The 22396-nt window shown below is 39.4% G+C and overlaps 2 protein-coding genes across 2 annotated transcripts; one reads left to right on the top strand and one right to left on the bottom strand.

Annotated features, from left to right (window-relative positions):
- Nucleotides 1–17: 17 nt before the first annotated feature.
- On the top strand, nucleotides 18–13333 carry rhot2 (ras homolog family member T2). Its single transcript, XM_020637578.3, has 19 exons — nucleotides 18–201; nucleotides 1723–1781; nucleotides 2601–2682; nucleotides 2844–2887; nucleotides 3270–3323; nucleotides 3434–3486; nucleotides 4496–4604; nucleotides 4736–4837; nucleotides 4972–5070; nucleotides 5467–5575; nucleotides 5688–5808; nucleotides 6636–6720; nucleotides 6859–7004; nucleotides 7111–7211; nucleotides 8894–9024; nucleotides 9145–9225; nucleotides 9315–9437; nucleotides 10333–10535; nucleotides 12131–13333. Exons 1-19 carry the CDS (start codon nucleotides 165–167, stop codon nucleotides 12246–12248), a joined length of 1857 nt encoding a protein of 618 aa, XP_020493234.1. The 5' UTR covers nucleotides 18–164; the 3' UTR covers nucleotides 12249–13333.
- Nucleotides 13334–14712: 1379 nt separating this feature from the next.
- h1-0 (H1.0 linker histone) lies at nucleotides 14713–16037 on the bottom strand. Its single transcript, XM_020637579.3, has one exon. It carries the CDS (start codon nucleotides 15783–15785, stop codon nucleotides 15186–15188), a length of 600 nt encoding a protein of 199 aa, XP_020493235.1. The 5' UTR covers nucleotides 15786–16037; the 3' UTR covers nucleotides 14713–15185.
- Nucleotides 16038–22396: the final 6359 nt, after the last annotated feature.

Below are 22396 nucleotides of genomic sequence, written 5' to 3'. Positions count from 1 at the left end.
CACCGTCTCCTCTGTGAACCGGAAAAGCATGGTTTCACCTTGGGTGCAGAACGCTGTGCTGAGGTACACATTTTATTTTAGCTAGAAATTTGCCTGTCAAATGAAAGATAAATGTCCCTGTAGCATAGCAGCGGGTCGGACTGTTCTTCAAACAGCGAGGAAACATGAAACAGGACGTCAGAATACTGTTACTGGGGGAGCGTAAGTCATCCGCACCTACATCAAAACACAAGCTAAGAAAAATAGCAAACATTAGCTGTTGTAGCTAACTTAGCTAGCTACTAACTTGTAGTTCACTGTGGTTACTCCTGGTGGCAAAACGTTTTACAAATGTACATTTATCAACTCGCTATGTTCCAGTTGATAAAATTGTGTTTTTAATTGACAGCTTTAAGATTTTTAGATTTCCGCTATGCTAACTTAACTCACCATAGTAACTTTTAAGCTATGAACGATTTAACTGAGAAAACTTTAACATGACATTAAAGGAAACTAAACATTTTACAAGTTGGAGGCCATTATGTACAAACTGTCATTTTAGTTAGCTAAATGTTCATGTTTTCCAGCTTCAGTTAACAATCTGAACAGAACTTTACCATCAGATAACTTTTGGCACCTTATAGAATAGAAACAAATCTTTATTATCATTGTATACAAGGACACAACGAAACTTTGTTAGCAGCAATCCTAAACAGCAGTGTTTACAAAAACATATTTGTGGTGATATTAAAGAGAAATATGCAAAAAGTGGCCAGGGAAATTGCTGTTCAGTGAATTAATGATGATAATAATAAATAAATAGACAGTTGTGGTGACTGAAATATATATAGTTATTGTTTTGCAGTGACTGATTAATCAAACAAATATAAATATAGAGATATAGTGCAGTGAAAGAGTATATACAGTTATTATTGTGCAGTGACTGGATGAGTAAATAAACAGTTAAAGTGCTGTGACTGAGAAAAAGGAGTAAAAGGAAAGTAATGTTTAACATATCAACACGTCTAACATAACGCGAAACTTTAACATTTTTATAGAAAGTTTAGGTTCAGGTTTATGACAATAACCGTACATGCTGTCATATATCGATATCAATTCAATGCTTTACAATTGTCTATCTATTTATCAGTCACTGCACTTTAACTGTCTATTTATTTATTCATTCATTGCACTAAAACTGTTTATTTACTCATCCAGTCACTGCACAATAATAACTGTATATACTCTTTCACTGCACTATAACTTCACTTATTTGCACCATATCTCTATATTTATTTTTGTTTAATTAATCAGTCACTGCAAAACAATAACTGTATATACTCTTTCAGTCACCACAACTGTCTATTTATTTATTATTATTATCATTCATTGACTGAACAGCAATTGCTCTGGCCACTTTTTGCATACTTCTCTTTTATATCACCACAAATATATTTTTGTTTTTGTAAACGCTGCTGTTTAGGATTGCTGTTAACAAAGTTTCGCTGTGTCCTTGTATACAATGATAATAAAGATTCTATCTATCTATCTATCTTCATATCACAATTTATGTCTCCTTAATTTAGGGGCGAAGAAACATTTTGCTGAAGACCATTTCATTTATTTCTATAAAGTAGTTGCTTAATAGTAGATTTAACATCTAATGCCATCATTTTATCACAAAAAGTAGAATTGTAGCCCATCTTTGCCATCTGCTTTCATCGTTTTTTTTTCCTCCTACAGCCAAGGTGGGGAAGACATCCCTGATCATGTCTTTGGTTGGAGAGGAGTTTCCAGAGGAGGTAACAACTCTAAAACTCTGCTGTGGTTTTACTTCAGCACCATTTTTCACTGAGGGATGCTCAACTCATGAAAACAGCTTTAAGCTTATGATGGCTTTGTTTATTCTACTGTTGTCGTTTCTCTGCTGGTGCTGGTGCTCTCCGTGTGCAAGAATATTGAAATTTACATTTCACTTCTGCAGCTTACTTTGCATTATGATAAACTATTTACTTCTACTGCTGCCAACATTTTCATGTAGGATAAGATAAAGCCATTGTTTTAAGATGTAAAGGCCTCAGTTGTTACCATTAGTTAACATGTCTTTTAATTTGACTTTTAAGTTGTTTCTTTACTTCTTTTGTTGGGGTTAGGTTGAGCAACTGATTTTTTGAGATACAATAATCTGGTTAAGATTACAACATGTGATCACTCGAGTTTAGAAATCTCTAGAATTGTTGAAGTTTAGTTTAGGTTTTTTTTTTTTTTTTGGGGGGGGGGGTTTGTTCATCATGTTGAAATTGACCTGCTCTGCCATCCATATCTTTGCTTGTACTTTGTGTATGACCCTTTTTCTGATTGCAACATATTTTAGTTTTGAGGCACACTCATGCCTTAAAACTAAAAAACTGACATTTGTATGATGCTACAGGAAATTACATGGATGAGAGTTCTATTTATATGTTTAAACTTTAAATGGCTAATACATAAAACGTATAGTTTTATTTGAATTTCTTAATTTAAAAAATGTGTCCTTGCTTGTTTTCATCTCAGAAATGTGCAAGCTGTGGCCTGATGAAGTGACTGTTGGGAGTTTGTCTGTTCTCTCTAATCTCCGACAGGTTCCCTCCAGAGCTGAGGAGATCACCATCCCCGCCGACGTGACTCCAGAGAAGGTGCCCACACACATAGTGGACTACACAGGTAACATGACCTGAAGGCTAACATGTAGCAACGCCATCATTTTAGTCGTTTAACTGGTCTCAAAACTTGTTGTACATGAAGACACCAGCTGTCAGACATGTGACAGTGTGTTTGTGTGTTCATTTTGAAGATTTGTTCATGTTTGTCTTTAACCCTAACAGAAAAAGAGCAGAGTGATGAAGTCCTCCGAGATGAAATTGTCAAGGTCAGTGAACCACACTCAACCAATAAACAGCCTAATAAATCCTCCTTTCTGAAAGATAAGTGACCCTTTTTGCAAGCCACTCCTGTTTAAAATTCAAGGATTGAGCCATTAACACAACGTAACTTTCTTTGGTTTGTAACAAGTTTGTTTAGATAAAATCATATATTTATGAGGCCCAACATTAAAGCAGTGTAGCCCACACTAAACATCCTAGCCATAATCTTTCACAGCTTTCCTCTCTACAAATGATTTTCCTAGATCTCTCTTCTTTCACAGTTGATTCGTTCATCTTTTTGTGTTTTTCTTTAATCACTATGAGGGGTTTTGTATTAAACAATGAAGTGCTTTATGTTTCTCCTCATCTTTCTCCCCACCCACACAGGCAAATGTGGTCTGTGTAGTGTATGATGTCACCAATGAGGACACGATAGACAAGGTAATAACCTGTTTCATGATGTTTTTCTGTCTTGTACTGTACATGCATCCAGCATTCAGTGCATTAAAGAAACAATGAAACTTATGCTACACTGTGCATTTTGTTTTCAGATCAAAACTAAATGGATCCCTCTAGTTAACGGAGAAGCAGAGAAAGGCAGCAAGTATGTATTAGCTATGAACATTCCTCCTGATCCCACTGTCTGCATGGGAAATGTTGACTAAATAGGAAGTTGAGCCAGAGGTGGGACTAAGTCATTGTTTTGCAAGTCGCTCTTAAGTTTTTGGTCTCAAGTCCCAAGTAAAGACAGGCAAGTCCAGACTCAAGTTAAAGTATTAAACTTGGAATTTCAAGTCCTAAACAAGTCATTAGCACTTTTTACCAAATGAAGTGCCATCTTAACAGAGTCATAATCTTTTAAACTAACACACATCATGATTGCTTTTGTAATGATTTTGTTTAGACTACTTCTTAAAATAGAAAAGGAAAGATGTGACTGACTCGGTTTTATTTTTTTCCAGATTCCGTTTTGTCCATTTCAAGTTTTCTGAATTCAATGTTTTAAAATTTGTTCCGTTGGATCAGATCACAGATTTAAGTCACAGATCATTTAATCAGATCAGGAAATTGAGAAATGCCAAATAAATATATAGATTTGTTCAGCTTAACATTTTTAAAGGTAGTAGTGCCCAGGCCACCACCGGCTGCCTTTATAAAAACACTTCGGTTGGTAGGAAAAAACCCAGATTGAAAAAAACAAAAACACACATTTAGGACAAATGCCATGCTATTGAGTGTTTACAGTTAATTTCATTTTCATTATTAAATTCTGTGATTCCGCTCGTGTTTTCTGCGCCACAGAGATGCGGCCCTAAAATAACATACACTCATTGAAATCTCAAGTATTTTTGAGTAATAAGGCTCGTGTCCAAGTGAAGTCACAAGTCATTGGTGTTAAAGGCCAAGTTGAATTGTATCCTTATGATTTTGTTGACTCGAGTCCACACCTCTGATTCAAGCCTGTTCTCAGTAAGCTGCCCTGAATGATATCCCAGTTACATTTCCAGGACAGACTCTTTGAATCAGCTGAGTTGCTTCATATCTTCTGTAACAGTTTTGTATTATTGTGTTAGCGATGTTTGGAGACTGACAGTCTTCATTTTTCACAACAGAGTTCCCATCATCCTTGTGGGAAACAAGTCTGATCTGCGCTGTGGAAGCTCAATGGAAACCATTCTTCCCATCATGAACCAGTTCTCTGAGATTGAGACGTGTGTTGAGGTGAACTTCATCACAGACTTCTCCTGTGTGCTAATCACTACAGCCTGTAAACACATGCGTATAAACAGTTAAACTTCACAGCAGTATTTATGCATGGACACTTGATCTGACTCTACTTTTTGCTTTTTAAGTGCTCTGCAAAGAACCTGAAAAATATCTCGGAGCTCTTTTACTATGCACAGAAGGCAGTTCTTCACCCCACTGCCCCTCTCTACGACCCTGAGGACAAACAGGTCAGCCATTTTTGGAAACCAGCTGCTAGCTGTGGAGTCAGCCTGTCATCTGTCCCAGTACACTTATTAATATATATGCTTACTAATGATTGGTTTAATGTTGCTATTTTTGTCCTTCATTATTTCCTCACTAGCTCAAACCATTGTGCGTCCGAGCCCTCAGCAGAATATTCTACGTGTCTGACCAGGACAACGACCGTATTCTCAGTGACGCTGAACTCAACTGCTTTCAGGTACCACTTAATAATAATTTATCTTATGAATCCCAGGAGGGGAAATTCAGTTTTTTACACACTGTCTAGTGAACATGCTACACAGACATGCACATACAGGATCCTACGGACATGCACTAATGAAGAGGTTGCCCACAGTGGGCGCTTCAGAGCAGTTTTGGGGTTCAGTGCCTTGCTCAAGGGCACCTCGGCAGTGCTCAGGAAGTGGACTGACACCTCTCCAGCTACCAGACCAACTTCCAGACTTTGTCCGTGCCGGGACGTGAACCAGTGACCCTCCGATTCCCAACCCAAGTCCTTACAGACTGAGCTACTGCCACCCCAACTTCACTTCACGTTTTCTGTTATTTTTTAACTATTTAGTTTACTATAAAATGCACTTGTCTTTACGTTTAGAAATCTTGCTTTGGGAATCCTCTGGCACCTCAAGCCTTAGACGACGTGAAGACGGTAGTTTGGAAGAACACCAGTGATGGCGTGCAGGATAACGGCCTGACCCTGAATGGTAAAAGACAAATCAGTCATGAGTGACATCATCATGCAACTTTACACCGTGTTGTTGTTGTTGCAAGGCGACCCTCTCGACTAATGGACATGCATTGTGTATTCTTTTGCAGGTTTCTTGTTTCTTAATACATTATTTATCCAGAGGGGGAGACATGAAACCACATGGACAATCCTCAGGAAGTTTGGTTATGACGACAACCTTGAGCTGACTGATGACTTCCTTTACCCTGAGTATGCCGTCTAACTATTTTTTTTACTCGATCCATCAAACCAGGTGTAAAATGTTAAAGTATTACAACTTGCTGATTTTTAAAAGGTTTGTGTAGTAAACATCATTTCTGTATTCCCTATGGTCTTATTTCTGGGACTTTATCTTGTGTGTTTCTGTTTGGATTTATTGCCCCATTGCAAGGTTCTTGTTTTACCGGTGTACCTCTAGTGCTATAGAACCGTTGCTTATGTCATCTATAATCCTAATGCTGTGGATATCTGCCACATCAATCCTCAAAACATAAAAAAATGTTATGTAACCTGCCATATGTGATTGGTGTCATATTACTTTTGTTGTTCTTTTGTTTCTGCTTCTTTCCTGTTTGAGAATAGTGGAATGTGGGCTTGCATTACAAGAAAGCTTTTTCTTTTTTACAGTGTAGTTTGTGCAGGCTCAGGAGGGCTCCACTTGCTTCATAGCATAGAGACAGATTTCCAAAAAGAGAGCTCAAATCCATCAGAAAAGTGAAATCTCACATTGATAACATGGGAGATCGCTGCATGCTATAAGGAACATTTATTTTCCTGTGACCAGGTTCAACAGTTAGTCCATGTAGACTACTTTTAGTTAAGTTTGAGGCAAATGTTCCACAGAATCTAGTCCTGTCTGGGGCAATCAGAGTTAAGCACAAACATGGCTTATCCTATGAGATTGTTCTGAATGAAAGGCATGCTTTGTTTGTTTTCCTCTTAATCAAGTAACACTAGTTCCACTCAAACAGGGCTTTTGTCTGTGTTGTGTTTGTAAACACTAGTCAGGAATGTCTCATTGTTGAATTCTTCTTCAGACTACGAGTCCCTGTCAGCTGCACCACAGAGCTCAATCAGTTTGGTCACCAGTTCCTCCAGAGACTGTTTGACAAGTATGATGAGGTAAGTACCATTCCTCAACAATTTGATCATCTGTTCATACAAGGAGAACGCACTGATTATCTGTCAGCTTTCTAAATGTAATGCATCATAATTGAGGGGTTTCTATGTGTTTTTAAAATGACCTGTTTTCTGTCCTAGGACAAAGACTCTGCCCTGTCACCGACAGAGCTAAAGAACCTGTTCTGTGTGTGTCCTTATATGCCATGGGGTGCAGAGGTCTACATGACCGTCCCCACCACAGACGAGGGCTACATCTCTAATCACGGCTTCCTTTGTCAGTGGACGTAAGTGTCTCTTTTGATTCATAACCATTTTATGGTTTTGTTAACATGCACTACCTTTCCTTTTGTGTGCACAAGATCACATGTTTGTCAATCCCTTTGCATGCAGGCTTTCTGCATACCTTGACATTCACCGTTGCCTGGAGCACCTAGGATACCTAGGCTACCCAATCCTCACTGAGCAGGAGTCACAGACTGCAGCGATCACAGGTGTGTGCCTGATTAACGCTTCATTGTAGGCAATCCCAACAACTAGCATATGAATTAGAAAGGTTGACATTATCTCCCCGCGGAGCATACTAAACATTCTCTTTGAAAACGTAATTAGCAGTCTCATAGTTGAGCAGTGTAGGAGGATTACTCGTCTTAATCCTGTTCTAGTAGATTTACATACATAAGCATTTGTCCTTGAGATGTGAAGGGAAAGTTCAACTTGAATTGTGAATATGTGGACTGCACGTCTGTCAACACATTTAAGCATGCACGCTCTGATATGTAGTTCACTCTTGAAACATAATCATCATTTTTCTCTTTTGACTAGAATGATAATGATTACTCAGTGTTATGATAACGGAGCTACTACCTCTGTGTTGCTCTGTGCTGATTAACTGTTTGTGAACTCATGGCAGACTGAGGACAGTTAGTGAGTGTGAGCTTTGAAAAGATTGGGAAGTGTGATGTAATATGTCTCACTGCTGCTAATCACACATTCTGTCACCGTGCCAGAGGTGAGCAATTTTTAGTTGACTGTGCTGTAGATGTCTGAAAGCAGAAAGCAACAGATTGTTTCACAATGGGACTTCTTTCTAGGTTTCTATTCCCACTGATTTATGGAGCAGAATCAACCTTTCACATTGACGTTGTTCATTTATTCTTTACCATGCAAAAGAAAATTGCAACCATATTTCCATAGAAAACCATTCTTAGTCTAACAGTATAGATTTGTGCCCCGAATCTGGTATCTTAAATAAACCTCTTGATTTGGTGAAAACGTATTTTTATTGTCAGAACGCGAAGACTAATCAAAAGCTTTTCTCTCATCAGTAGTTGGGATCCCTTTTTTTTTCTTCATCTTTACATTTATTGTTTCTTCCTTATCAAAGTTGTTATGTATTATTTTGTGCTGTACTCTTTTTCTCTGGGTTAAAAACTGTTGTGTAGTGGTGACCGATACAAACTGGATGACCATTTCCTCCATGCTATTATATTTGTAATGTGATTGTGCATTAGCATTATTTACAAAACTTGGTTGTAATTCTATAAACTGCCACTAGAGGTCACTTTGTTGTCTCAGGCTTAAGTTACTCAGTACAAAATCTAACTTTTGTCTTGTAAAATACATGAAATCTATTTCCTTAACCTCCATGTAACATTTTTATAAGTCCCTAGTTGTTTTAAAAAACTTGGGTCTTATTTTCCAATCATTTTCCATCATCTTATAGTTTAGTCCGACTTATTTATATGCCTGATCATGTAGAAGCCTCAAATTTGTGTAAACATGTCAGTACAAATGCTGTTTCCTAAAAATTAAAAATGATCACATGCGCATGAAGGACCAGGTGAGCACAGGCTGGTTTGATAACATGTAGATAAACTGACACAATGGCTCGTTTGATAACATGTAGATAAACTGGTTAGTTTGACAGGTTGATTCTGGGATTTTATTGCTGTCAGCCTCACATCTCATGCTGTAGTAAAATGACCTACTCACATGTAATGTCCACTCATTCATTGATTGTTTATAACTTCACCTAGCAATATAAAGATGTAAAAATCTCAAACAGAAAATTAAAGATTACATGTTACAATTTGATGTGGTACAGCTGAATGGCAGCCATGTGTGTTTGTGCATTGTTTTGATAGTTTGTGTTTCTGCTTATCTGTGTGTGCAGTAACACGGGAGAAAGAGGCGGACCTGGAGAAATGCCAGACACAGCGGTCTGTGTTTCTGTGCAAGGTGATTGGACCGCGGGGGACAGGCAAGACAGCCTTTCTCCAGGCCTTTGTCGGCCGCAACATTGTGGTGAGCCACCATCTGCTCGTCTGGAGCTGAATGTTGCATTATTAAACAATGATAAGATTTTATCAAGAGCGTTGATGCTCGGGGGAAGACTGTTTTTTCTCTTTCTCTTGTCTTCTGCAGAATAAGGAAAATTCCAGCAGTGCCTTTTCTCCCTATGCCATAAACACTGTTAAGGTCAGCAACCAGGAGAAGTACCTTATTGTAAGTAGCCCCCATCTTGATTTAAATACTGACCCTTGTCCTCTGACCCTGACTAAGTCCTGATTCACACTCCTCCTCTCCCCATGCAGCTCAATGAGGTAGATGTGGAGGTGGAGTTCCTGAAGGCGTCTGACGCTTCCTGTGATGTTGCCTGTCTCATGTATGATGCCAGTGACCCTCATTCCTTTGACTATTGTGCCAGCATTTACAAGGTCAGTCACATGTAAAGTTCATGAAGCATATTATAAAAATAAATGATAATTAAAGGGTTCATTAAGTCTTTTTCAGGTTTGCCTTTAGGTTTCTACTTTACAATGTTTATAGTTCACAACTAGTTTGCATTGTGAATTGCAAACTACTGCTTTTATAATTATTTCTCACAAAAAGGGCAGACTTTTTATTCTCTTTCTGATTGCCTGTCATTTTATGGTGCTCAGTTCAGGGTCTGAACTGAAACAATTTATTTCCTTCAATTCCAGAAATTCTTAGAGATGAATCCAATTAACATGTTAGCTTGGGCACAAAAAGGATTCCAGGTTGTGAAGTGGTTAACCTACCTTCACTGGTGTTTTGTTCGATTAGTCACAACCCTCCATGGTAGCTCTCAGCACACATCAGAGCCACACGTAGAAATTCTGTATCTTCTCTACCCTGCCACAAGGTCGTCCCAGCCCACAAAGCATTGTCACCTCCAATAGACCCAGACTCAATGCAGAGTAGTGACAACGTTTGATAGTACATAGTATACTCTACCAACTTGCCCTTAGAGGCCCCCACACAAAAAAAATGCAACTATTCCCGCCGCAAACGTTACACATAAAAATTAATGGTCAAGAGAAAATAGAAAGACAGAGGAAAGTATGGAGATCTTAAAAAGAGGGTGGGGGAAGCAGAGCTTGGGTGAGGCATTTTCTAATTATGTCCTTTATATTTAGTCAGATATTAGTCATTTGTTATTGATTTAATTTAGAAAATTAGTCACTGACTAAAATTGCACATCATTTTAGTTGATGAAAATAGAAGATATTTTGGACCCTGTTTCAAATCAGGGAGATTCCCTTCTCTTTCAGCTTAAAAACTTCCCTCCATGTCTCATCTCTTACTTAGCAACACTACATGGAGAGCAACATCCCATGTGTGCTGGTCGCCTCCAAAGTGGACCTTCCTGAAGCTAAGCAGTTCCACGGGATGACTCCTGCTGAGTTCTGTTATAAACACCGACTGCCTCCTCCGCTGCCCTTCTCCAGCCTGTTCCTCGACTCCACCAGCAAAACCATCTACAACAGGCTTGCCTGGACAGCTATGTACCCGTACGTTCCACACTGACAAACTGCTGCTCTAAAGTAAAAACAGAGAGTCAGAATGTTTTTATTGCCGTTATAAACTGCACACAACAGAATTTGGAGTCTAACTCATTTAGTGAAAATACATCCTAAAATCACAGGACATTGAAAAAAATCAACATTGCATATGATTGCTGTTCAGTGCATCTGCAGATTAAATAATTGGGTTGGACTAGTCGGTCGGGATGCAGTCATAGATCTATAGGGTGTAGAGAAGTGGACTCGACACACAGCCTTGCAGTGCACGAGTGCTTAAAGGCTTTATATGTGATTTTTCACACTTGATTTTTCAGAGTTTTCAGAGTCCTATCTTCACTTTGTTTACATTGCCAGGACGGCCGGCTGACTCCTCCCCTCGTGTATAAAAGTTGTTTAATTGAGGGACTAGAGAAAAGAAGAATAACATACTGTACTCACTGCTTAACTGTGTTTCTAGATCACACTCATTTCAGGTAAATTTACATGCAGTGTGAAGATACGAGCATAATAAAGATCACTAGCATTAGCATGCTAACACAACAATGCAGCACGAGTTGTTTTGGTTTCATGCTGGTGCTCAAGGGCGACATCTGCTGGATCAAGAAAACGCATATAAAGCCTTTAAGTCGATAAAAGAGGAGATGTGAGGGCCAAGTTTAACACTGTGGGTGATTTGATACAGGTGCAGGTGGCAAAGGAGATGCTTTGGTTAAGAATCTTGATGACCAAAATGTCTGAGATTTCAGTCTCACGTAGCTCCCCTGGTGTTCAAAGTCAATTAATCCTCAGTGGACCGTTTAGCTCTGTAGGCAAACTGATGTGGATGATGAGAAAGGTATTCTCTCGAACCACATCATTATCCCTGGTCTGTAGTTAAATTCCCAGTCCTTAAAGGCAGACTTTTAGGAAAAGGGATAGTGATGGCTGACATGAAGCAGTGTTGTATGATAGTTCGCGACAGGGAGATGTTGAAGATCTGTGTCAAGACCCCAGCAGGTTGCTCAGCACATAGCTGGAGTACTTTGCTTGTGAATTAAAGAATGAATACTTCAAGTAAACCTCCAAGTTATTAGATAATACAAATGATAAAAGCTTCTACTTGAGCCTCTGATCACCTGGAGGTCAGTCCAGAGAGTGAGTTACCACTGATGCTCTCGTCCATGTTGCCTACGACTTGTGGTGGTTTGGGGGAATAGTGCAGTATTTAAAGGGGCTGCAAAGATGGTGTACTGGTAGATCAAAAGATTTAGTGTGAGGGGCAAAAAATGTCAGGGCTGTTTCTTCTGTCCCTATAGAGCCCTGCTTGTTATGGCTAAACTGTACCATAATCCAATATTGATTCAGTTAAACTCATTTTACTCTTTAGTCTGCTCAACAAAGAATCATAAAAAAACAGAAAATAAACTGGAGAGCAAAGAGCTGCTGCAGTCTGATTTGGTATATTGCAAGGAAATATGAGGATTAGTCAGAGGGGAATATTGTTAAAACAGTGAGTGATTGAAAGATAGAGATCTAAGGAACTTGTGGTGGTGTATGTTGCTTTTATATTAGAACCTTAACCACTTTTCTCCTCCGATCTCCAGACACCTGAAGGGTTCAGACATGAGCAGCACATCATTCTGGCTGAGAGTGGCGTTGGGCTCAGCTGTGGTAGCAGTTCTGGGCTTTGCTTTCTACAGAGCTGTTGTCAGAGTGAAATGAACATCAACAAGCAACCACCTGCTGTTAAACCTGACGCTCCATCCATCAAGACCAAACCTCCGAGACCAGTCCCAGAACCACCACTGTCAGAACTGAACCTAGTCTGCATCCTTCTATTTTTTTACCCAGGAAACTCTTGTCATCTCTTCCCTACTCAGTGTCTGACTTCTTCACTTGGTCCAGCCCTCTGAGTCAGTCGATCGCAATAGTCCAAGGGCAAATGGAAGCTACTGCTCATATTAATCCCCATGCTGCTGTGCCCAGCTTTATCTGCCTTATGTCCAACCAGGCTTGTTAGGAGGTAGCTTGTCTGCGCTCGGTGCATAGATACATGAAGAACTGCTCATGTCCAAACAGGTGCTTTAACAGAGGGGAGGAAATACTGATATCATTACTATCCCCCTCCATTATCTGTCATGTGTTAATGCTCAGATTGGAGAGCTTTTATATGAATGTTTTATTTCCCAAGCTTAACATTACTGACATGCCAAATTGAGTAAACTGAAGAACCAAAGAAAAGAAGCAAAGAAATAATAAAAAAGCAAAAAATCCTGACTGGCTAATCTCTTGCTGGAGCTCCGAACAATTCTTCCTTTTGATCTCAACAAAAACAAGAAATTAATATCCGATTTGCCAAATAGCTCTAGCAGCAAGGGGTTCTTGTTGCATGCTTACCTACAAATTAAACATTTTAAGGGGTTTAGGAGGGAGGCCTGCACGTGTTGGCAACAGTGGGGAGCAAATGTGCATGAATATGCTTGTTGACGAAACTGCAAGAACTCAACTTTAAAAAGGAAGCTAAGAAATAAGAAAATAAGAAATCTGGCCGAATGGCGTTCAGTTCGTCTGCTATCAAATTAAATGAAATTAATTTTGATTGAGGCTGAAATCAGCAGTTAATCTTTTCTTCTTTTCTATCTACACACACCTGACACTGTGCAGTTGTCAGGTGCACTCTGTCATGTTGATGTCTGTTTCTTTGCTCTATTCAGCTGGGGACCTGCTGTTTTTCTTCTGCAGAATACATTTAAGTGACTTTTAAAACATGGTGGCTTTCTTATTAAATAAAGACAGACCAGACTGTTTGGGGACTTTTCTCAAAAGATGTTATGGATGTTGTGATGAGATGTGTGTGTCTTGAATGTTGTGCTGTAAGTCAAGACTGTTGTGTCAAGTTGTAGGTCCTTTTTATGTAGTTTGCTTGTAGTTTCATAATGTGTTATAATGGTTTTTTTCTGACTAGTCTTATTTTGAGTGCAGAGACCTGACCTTACATTTTGTTTGAATCTTTGTGGCACATTCTGTATGCCTCTAAATGACGTCAGCAACACTTATAAATGCCTTACTGTTGGATAAATTATGCACCTGATAAGTAATAGGTTGCAAAGTTAACATTTAACTCTGCTGTCGAAACTCATGTTTGATTGAGTTAAAGCAACACCACTTTTATTACCCTTTTGTACCCAGCATCATAAAATGTAAGAACTGCCTGTGAAGGCAAGTCTGGGAGCTTCGCTTTTATCATCAAGCTCAAAGCGGTTTAACACGGTGAGTGAAATGATTCCACCCTTTTCTTTAAAGATAACTAGTAGTGTGTAGAGGAGAACTTGTGTGTAATCTTGACTTTTTTTTTCCCCCGTGTGTCCCCAGACTGATGCCATCTCATTCTAATACACGTTTAAGGGGTGAGGAGTTCCTGCTAAACACCACTAGATGGCAGTGTCGTATATCAGGTGAGAGCCAGGACAATGACCACTGGGTGTGTCCGCGTAGCTGTGCTAAAGACACTGAGAAAAGTGGGTGTTGGGAGTTTAATTTCATGTTCCATATCTACTGAAAACGAAGAGTTCAAGTCATTACTGAAAATGTCCTTCAGTTGATAAGATTTGACATTTTCTTTGGCATTCTGAAATTTCTAAATATCTCTTCTCATAAGTGCAGTTACCTTTATTGTGTCCCATATATCTCAAAACAATTTCAGTTTTTTTTCCGTTAACACCAAGAGTCCTACATGCCTTTATTGTCTGTCATAAAGAAAATAATGAGACAATTCATACAATGGTATTTAGTATCATAATGACCGTCTTACAAACAACCTGATGGTGTATTTTTTTTGTTTTTGTTTGTAGTGTCCATTTAATGGTCTGATTCCCGGTAAATTAATTTGCAGTCATCCTAGAGCATGCTGCATGTCCATGCTTCATGTCCAGCATCTCCACAACATCTCCTCATCAGAGCTTCTACATGAGGGTTTCAACATCTTTGTGCAGCTTCAGTTTTAAGCATCCTAAACAGATTCACATGCCTGATATTGAACACTGCAGAAAACAGGGTAAATTGACTTTATAATTGATAACTTCAGGCTTGTTTTTTTTATTGATGTATAATAAATAATTAAATAATTCCGTCCACTTAAAGAATTGCACGCACGTGTAAAATGCGCATAATAAGTTCACGGCAACAGTAAGAAGACAATGGTTTATTAATATCAGTATAAACAGTCTTTTAAAGTGAACAAACACAATGGTGTTTTTCCTCCATATTATGAGTTGTATGAATATGAGAAAATATACAGAATAGAGCTTGATGACAGAGCCTTTTGGAAAGTCTTGCTGACGTCCACAGTCCACGGGCTCCACAAGGACACACTTTGTAGTTTCAGTATGACCTCGTGCATTAACAATTACTATTCAGAAGTTGTACAGTATATATTTTTTGTCCTTTTCAGCCAACATGTATCCAAGGATCAGAATGAAATGAACAGCATTATTAACGCGAAATACAACGCCCACAAGAATCTCTACAGCATCTATAGGCAATAGTGCAATGAAGAAACAACTTGGTAAAATCAGCAAGTTTGCATTAGACCTTACAAAAATAATACATATACGAAAACATTTCCATAAGTATTTACAGTGACTTTATGATATTGTCCTTTTACTTCTTTTTTGCTGGTTTCGCTGCCTTCTTGGTCGGCTTTGCCTTGGGCTTGGCTGCCTTGGCTTGTTTTGGCTTTGGCTTTGGTTTTGGCTTGGCTGCCTTTGTTTTCTTCGGTGTTTTTTTTGCTGAAGCTGCTACCGGCTTCTTTGCGACCTTTTTTGCTTTCTTTGGAGCTGCCTTCTTGTTTTTTTCGGGCGTCTTTGTCACCTTCTTAGGCTTAGCCACCTTCTTGGCTTTGGAGGGCTTCGCAGCCTTCTTTGGTTTGGCTGCTGCTGCTGCTGTCACCTTTACTGGTTTCTTGGAGTCCTCTGGTTTGGCCAGCCTGAATGATCCGGACGCACCGATGCCTTTGGTGTGGCGAAGCACACCGCTTGCCACCATCCTCTTCAGGGATAGTTTGATCTGCACGTCGACGTTGTCACCCACCTTGTAGTTCTTCCTCACGTACTTCTGAATGGACTGACGGGACGCTCCACTCCGGCCCCCGTCGTGAACGATCGCTGCTACAATCATCTCCGAGTACTTGGGATGTGAAGCAGGTTTCTTCGGCTTGGCTGCCTTTTTAGCTTTGGCAGGAGCTGCCGATGTCTCTGCCATGGTCACCTTTTAACAACAAGTTGTGCAGGGAGAAAAAAAAGTCTAGGAGGTGTAACGCCACCCGACTCAGCTGGTGCAGAGGAGTGTCAGGAAAGAGAAATATAAAGATGGCACAAGCGCAAATAAAGCTTTCCACTCAAAGACAACACCACAATTTCTGCTTTTGGGGTAGAAAAAAATGTTGCTGTAATTGTCCGGACAGAAAGCGTGTCAGTTTTGCCGGATCTCTTAAGTGTCTTATTCCACAGGCGCCTCGGTGAAGCTATGAAGCCTATCTGCGGACGTGATTGAGGATACCAACTGCCAGCAGCTGATCTAACGGACTCCATGGAACTGGCGCCGTCCCGTTTGTGTTTCTTCATCCTCCAACATCTGACAAATATAAACACTACGAAGCAGAACCGATGAACAGAACCTCCCGGGCTGATAGTGGAGACATCGGGCTTCATGGAGACGCACTTGTTTGTCTCCATCCGCGCAGCCGAACAACTTTTATTCCCGGAAAACCTACTGGAAGTAGCGCATACTGTGAACAATTTTGCACATTTCGCATTAAATTGACCCAAACAGACGGACCCTGTGGCCAAATCACCCCATGTGTAACGAAATCTCATCTATGCTCAAACGGATGGAAGCTGTTCCGCGGATGTAGATATCCGTTTTTGCTTTTAATACATCGATACATTTTCTCAACTAACACAGTCCGGCCATTGACTTTGAGTGACGTGGATGAGATTATTTAGTGTTAAACCACGTTTAAATTAAATGTCAAGATATATAAGTCACAGGTGACACTCGGGACGACAGTATGGATTTATAGATGTTTAATTCGGTGGTTAGGTTTGATGTGTTTACTTCTTTTTGGAGCGGATTGCTTCTAAGTGTCACTATGGCAGTCGCCACTTGCGCTCCATTGTCAGGAAAGTTGCCAACACCTCCAAAGATCAAGGATTCTGATTATGGCTCAAAATATTGATCATCTTGGGTCGGATAGGGATTTAGGTGTTTGATGTGTGTCCAGGTGTGAGTCCAGCTGCATGGGAGGGTGGGGTGGGGGGTGGGGGGGGGGTTAATCTGAAACCAGAGTCCTGCAATATAGGGCGCAGGGATGGCTTTTCTATTGTTCAGGAACTGGCGCATCACAGCTCAGTCAATAACAGCTTTGACATTTGGCTTTTCCTCAGTACTGCAAGGGTCCATGTTGCCCATCTTTAGCAACATAAACCTCCATAATAACAAAGTTTAATCTACTCCTCCTGCATTCTTTCTTATTGTATTGTCAAGTCTGTTTGTCCCTCCGTGCAACGCCATTTTGATTCCTATATGAAAGTCACAGACACTGGAGCAGGGCTTTCCCCCGACTTTTATGGCATGCTTATCTCACTTATTTGGCACTCATTTTTGCATAATAAGCAAATCGCTGTCCTCATTCACTTCACGGGTGCAGAAGACTGGACAGGCGTTCACTTTGTTAGAGAGGTGGTCCCCTTCTCATCACTGGTGGGATACTCATCAAAACATTATAAAATATCAGATTCATTTTACTCCAGTGTTTTTAGTTTATTGTACTTATGATTAATGCAGATCAAGAAAATTATTTAAAATTGATCAAGGGAAATATTATCCCATCTGGTCCCCCCCCCCACAGTGAGTTGAGGATGATTGTTTGTGTCTGTGGTTACGTGTGGGTGAATTAGTGTGTTAGGGAGAGAGGAAGGATTGAACGAGTGAATACGAGGAAGGAGTAAGGGAGGGGGAGAGTGAAAGAGTGAGTGAGTGAGGGAGGAGATGAAGGGATGAGTTGTACTATAAAGCGCACGTGCACAAGAGGGGGGGGGGAGTGAAATAGATGACAGAGTGAGGGAGGGAGGGAGAATCAGTGAGGGAGGGAGAGTGAGTGAGGGAGGGAGTGAGAGAGTGAATGGCAACATTGGCGCGGTTAAATGATTGAAGGAGGGAGGGGCATAATTTAACTGTGCAGTGTATATTCTTAATTTTAAATGCATATTAATGTTTCTTAATTAAAAAAAACGTATTATTGGGTAACCATGTGAAGAGCAAATGCAGCAAATGACTACTTATTTTTTAAAGGTTACGTTCATAAATGTTATTATTTATTTGTATTATTTATATTTTATTCATTTAAGGTAAGCGGGCCGTTGTTTTTGTCACCGATTGTCCTGACTTGTGGGTTTTTGTTTTGGAAGCGTTGGTGAAAATCAGCCATACACAGACCTCTCTCCGGTTAGACCCCTCCCTCAATCCACCGACGGAGGGACGTCCTCCTCACAGAAATCATTTCAAAGTCATTGTGGGTATAATGAGCTGCGATCTGATCACCTGGAGATTTTATAATATCATTTATAGGCATCTAATGATTATTCTTACTACAATTAAACCCTGTTGTGTTTATGCTTTTAGGATGGGAGTCAGTAGATAAGATGATCAATAATCACATTTATATTTTGTCAGTCATATAACCAGAAATCTTTTAACTCTTTCCAGCAACTCAAAAGGAACAATGTTCCTCTTTTCCCTAATTAGACTTAATTTAATTTATAAACAAAACCAATGTCCTTATCAGCTTTTCAGTAACATCTAATGTATAGCTCAACAAAATAATGTGCCACAATGGAAACAAATACACTTTTTTTCTTAACATACAAAACATATTCTTGTAGGCCTGTTTGCTTCTTGAATGATTCCTCATGACATTCTTTGTACATAAACAGTTTGTCATTCTGCTAACATACTGAAATCTTCATATTTGTCTCTTCACTCATGCTAATGTCTGAGGTGGAAATTTATTCAATTTGTGTAACGTTTATAACCCAGCACTCTTTTTAGTCAGAGGTTGAAGTAGAGTCATACATTACATATGTATTTACAGAAGACAGCTACACCATCGTGTCAGACGTATTTTTGTGTTGCGTCTCTAAATTTATCTGATGCCAGTTTGTAATTTTAGTTGCTTTTTAAACCCTCTCTAGTCTGGTCCTGCCTGTGAACCAAAGCATTGTGGGTACCATCAGTCACCATTACACCTGATCAGGGCTGTGGATCAGCCGTCAAAAGGTCCAAAACTATCAAGCCATGATCGCACTGTTCTCTGTTAAAAGCATTCCTCCTGAGTTGCTTTGTGAAGTCAGATAAGGTCAGATTGAATCAGATCTTTTTTTTTTTTTACTCTGGTGATTTAAAGAGAAGGTCTGGAGACAGGTAAAGATTAGATCACTTCTTTATCTACAATGAAGTCTCTCCGCTTCCTAAAACTTAAAGTCACATTACTTCAGTGTCATATGACTAGTTCAGTGTCATTAGTCATATTACACACTCTAATCCTTTACATAAGTTGTGTGATATAAAACAAACTTAAAATACTTCTTTGTATGTTCATTTGTTTATGTCACTTTGCCAGCTACTGAAATGTTTCTAATACAGTTAGTTGTAGATGATATTCAAGAGTTCAGAGAAAAACACAAAATCTGCACTCTCCTAAAAATCCCTCAATGACTGAAGGACCCTTCACTGTCCCTCTGTTACAGAATGAGGTATGACAAATTGAACCCATTGGGTTCTTACCACATTAAGAGTTGTGTTGTTTAAAGATAATAAATATGAGTCACTCTGTCAGGGATTGTAGCAAGAAATGTGTTTTTTAGGCCAGTCTTTTTCTTATTGTCTGATGACACAATATTCAATGACACCGTAAAAACAAATCAATTAGAGTTAATTTATAGACAAAAATCCAGATTATCTACCAATAATCCTGTTGAAGTTAGGGTTAGGGTTAACCCTTTCAAAATTATTTTTATTGATTTTTCTTGGATGCATGTTCACGTTGCAATTAGATGGCACAACAGCACATTTGAACCAAAACATCCATAGTAGGTAGATACAGAAATGAGTGTGAACATTAGTGGTGTGGGAAAGAATGTACCAAAACCCCACACTCGAACTGTAAAACAAAAGAAACTAATAAAAAATAAAATGATAATAAAAGTCCAGAAGAGAGCATAAGAGTTGGGTTAGGGCTAACCCTAATCCTATGATTTAAGGTAGTTGTAAATCATGATAATGGCCTCACAGAAGCAGATTCTCCTTAATTACCTAAAGGAGAGTTGGGTTAGTATGTTTTTTTTTTTTTTTTCATTTATACTTTTGTTCCAGTTTATGGATTATTTCCAACAATATTAGCGTGTCATACACAAAACTTGTTTTAATCAGGATACTCTTATACCAACAACATTGGTGTAGCACTAGCTCAACTACAGTGCAGTGCTCAGGGTACGTGTGCAAAAAAAAACACATGCAGGCATAATGGTAATGGTTGGTTTATGAAAGAAAATTTCCCCAAATAAAGTTAAATAAATACTATACATTACACTTTGATCAGTTAGTCTTATATGCAACCATAAATAGTATAGTAACAGTTTAGTAATAGTTTTTGAAATGTCAGTTTCACATTCTTCAGCCACAGATAAAATTGTTTACGTCTTGGTGATTAGACCTGCTCTAAAGTGACAGCATGCCGAGTTGAGACAACTGAAAGTGAGAACTAGGAGTCTACACAGTAACAGTTTTAATACACGTGTCCTGGGGGCAGCTGGGGCTCGAATGTGCTCTTTATAGAGTAGTGTTCGCGCCTGTTTGGGTTCTGACAGTTGTTACAACACTTGGATGTGTTAGCAGGTGTCACTGGCCAAGTGGTGTGCTGACCCTGTCGCTTTGGCCCACTGCAAGGCGCTCTTTGTGAATGACTTACCATACCCCCCTCCAAAAACAAACTCATCTCAGTAAGCAGAGCAGGTAACTATTTCCAACGATGTCAGCTGCGGTCAAACAAGCTCTCACATGACCGGATCCTCATTGGACGCTGCGTGTCAGAGCACCTGTGTGCTGTCAGTCAGAGCAGCAGAGATGACTCCAGAAGAAGCTTTGTCTCTTGAATACTACAAACATGACACAGCATTTTAGTTTCCTTGTTCATCTTTTCATGCAGATCTGTTTCACTACATTTCCCATGTTGTCACTGTGAGGTGACAGAATGACCACCAGCTATCACATCTGATTGAACACATAGCTGTTCAAGAATGCCACATTTAGCCCTAATCCTGACTTTAACCTTTGACCCCTTAATACTTGAAGACTTAGGTAGAGTACATCAGTTACATAAGCTGCTGCTACAGGCTGCCACTGAACCAAAGTCTTTATTGATATTTACAACTCCGTGAGTTTGAGATATAGTGTAAAAAAAAAAAAATCTGATTGGCTGTGCCTCAAATGACATTTTCATTACCAGGCATTTTTAGTGTTTTACTACGCTGTTATCATGCCAAAACTATACATTTAAAATACTAAACAATGATCAATGTAGTTAATAATCTTTATACACATAAGAACAGACAAGTCGTACGTAATAGTCTGAAAGGCTTTTCTTACATTACCCATGAGCTGGTTTTACCAACAGAGGGCAGTAGCAGCTGAAATACAACTCACTGACCATGTTGTTTGATATCTGTCATTTTAGACTTGGCTTATATGTAATTAGCATTGCTGAATTAACTCAGGATGTGAAACTGTGTCACATAATTGTGTTGGCACCATTTAAGAATGCAATTAATGTTAAAACACTATTTATAGAAATGAGTCGTTATGCTGCCGACTTGTCCTGTAAAGTTTCACTGAGAGTTCAGGAGTGATTATTCCAGGTTAACCCAGGTCAGACATTAGATCTAGTTTGTCTGCGCTCCTTAAATACTCTGTGGTTTGTTTATATGGACGCCAGCCAAAAGGGCTGCCCTCAGTCCAGCATGCATGTGCAGGTTTAGGCACCAGAGGTCTCTCCAAACCTCATTTAACCTCCCAGCTGTGACATCAAGCTGCTCAGAAAGCCTCAGCTTGACTTGACTAGACATTGCAGTGCAACACCAAAATGTCAGAAATAGTGACTGATGTTCAGATTGCAGAGCTGTCACTGTGTGCGGTGTAAAAACTGCAGCGACGCCCCCCCCCCCCCCCCCATTTACAGAAATTCCAACACATCCCTTATTATTAATTATTCCCTTTGTATTTTTCCTTTACTTTCTTAATTCTCCCTTTTTCAACCTCCTTCCTCTTGCACTCTTCCGTTTTATCCCCCCATGAGAGTCCTCTAAATAGAGCAGTATCGGCTAAAACTGTGTCATTCAGTGACCTGATTCATTTTTTTCACCATGTGGGTGATTCCCTCTATTAAACACTATCAAGACTGCCTGACATCCAGCTGCTCAAATGTGAAACACAATCTATTTAATTCCCTTGATTGGTTTATGCGAGCAGGTTCCAGAAATCCAAAGAGCAATAGTCTTCTAAATGTAGAAAAGATAACATGAGTGAAAGGAGCAGCAAGATCAACACTAATCAGCTGATCCTGAACAATGAAAACATGCTCTTAATAGTATGTTACAGATATACCATCAGGTTTTATGATCACTATTAACCCTTCAACTCTCCATCATGTGTTCAGGTCTGGTGGTTCATGTTTCATTCTAACATATGTTAAACTTCAGACACCCATAGTGTCCTTTCTTTTAACTCTAACTTGTTTATTTTCAGACAGGCATACATCT

The sequence above is a fragment of the Labrus bergylta genome, chromosome 21, assembly GCF_963930695.1.
Source record: "Labrus bergylta chromosome 21, fLabBer1.1, whole genome shotgun sequence".
Lineage (NCBI taxonomy): Eukaryota > Metazoa > Chordata > Actinopteri > Labriformes > Labridae > Labrus > Labrus bergylta.
Note: the sequence above shows the minus strand (reverse complement) of the source record. Positions and strands in the feature narration are given on the sequence as shown.

Bases quoted from the DNA above. Each gene is read 5' to 3' on its own strand.
- h1-0 (XM_020637579.3), bottom strand. From the start codon at position 15,785: ATGGCAGAGACATCGGCAGCTCCTGCCAAAGCTAAAAAGGCAGCCAAG.
- rhot2 (XM_020637578.3), top strand. From the start codon at position 165: ATGAAACAGGACGTCAGAATACTGTTACTGGGGGAGC. The intron at 2,888-3,269 runs GTCAGTGAACCA...CCACCCACACAG, and splicing joins TCCGAGATGAAATTGTCAAG to GCAAATGTGGTCTGTGTAGT. The intron at 4,605-4,735 runs GTGAACTTCATC...TTGCTTTTTAAG, and splicing joins AGATTGAGACGTGTGTTGAG to TGCTCTGCAAAGAACCTGAA.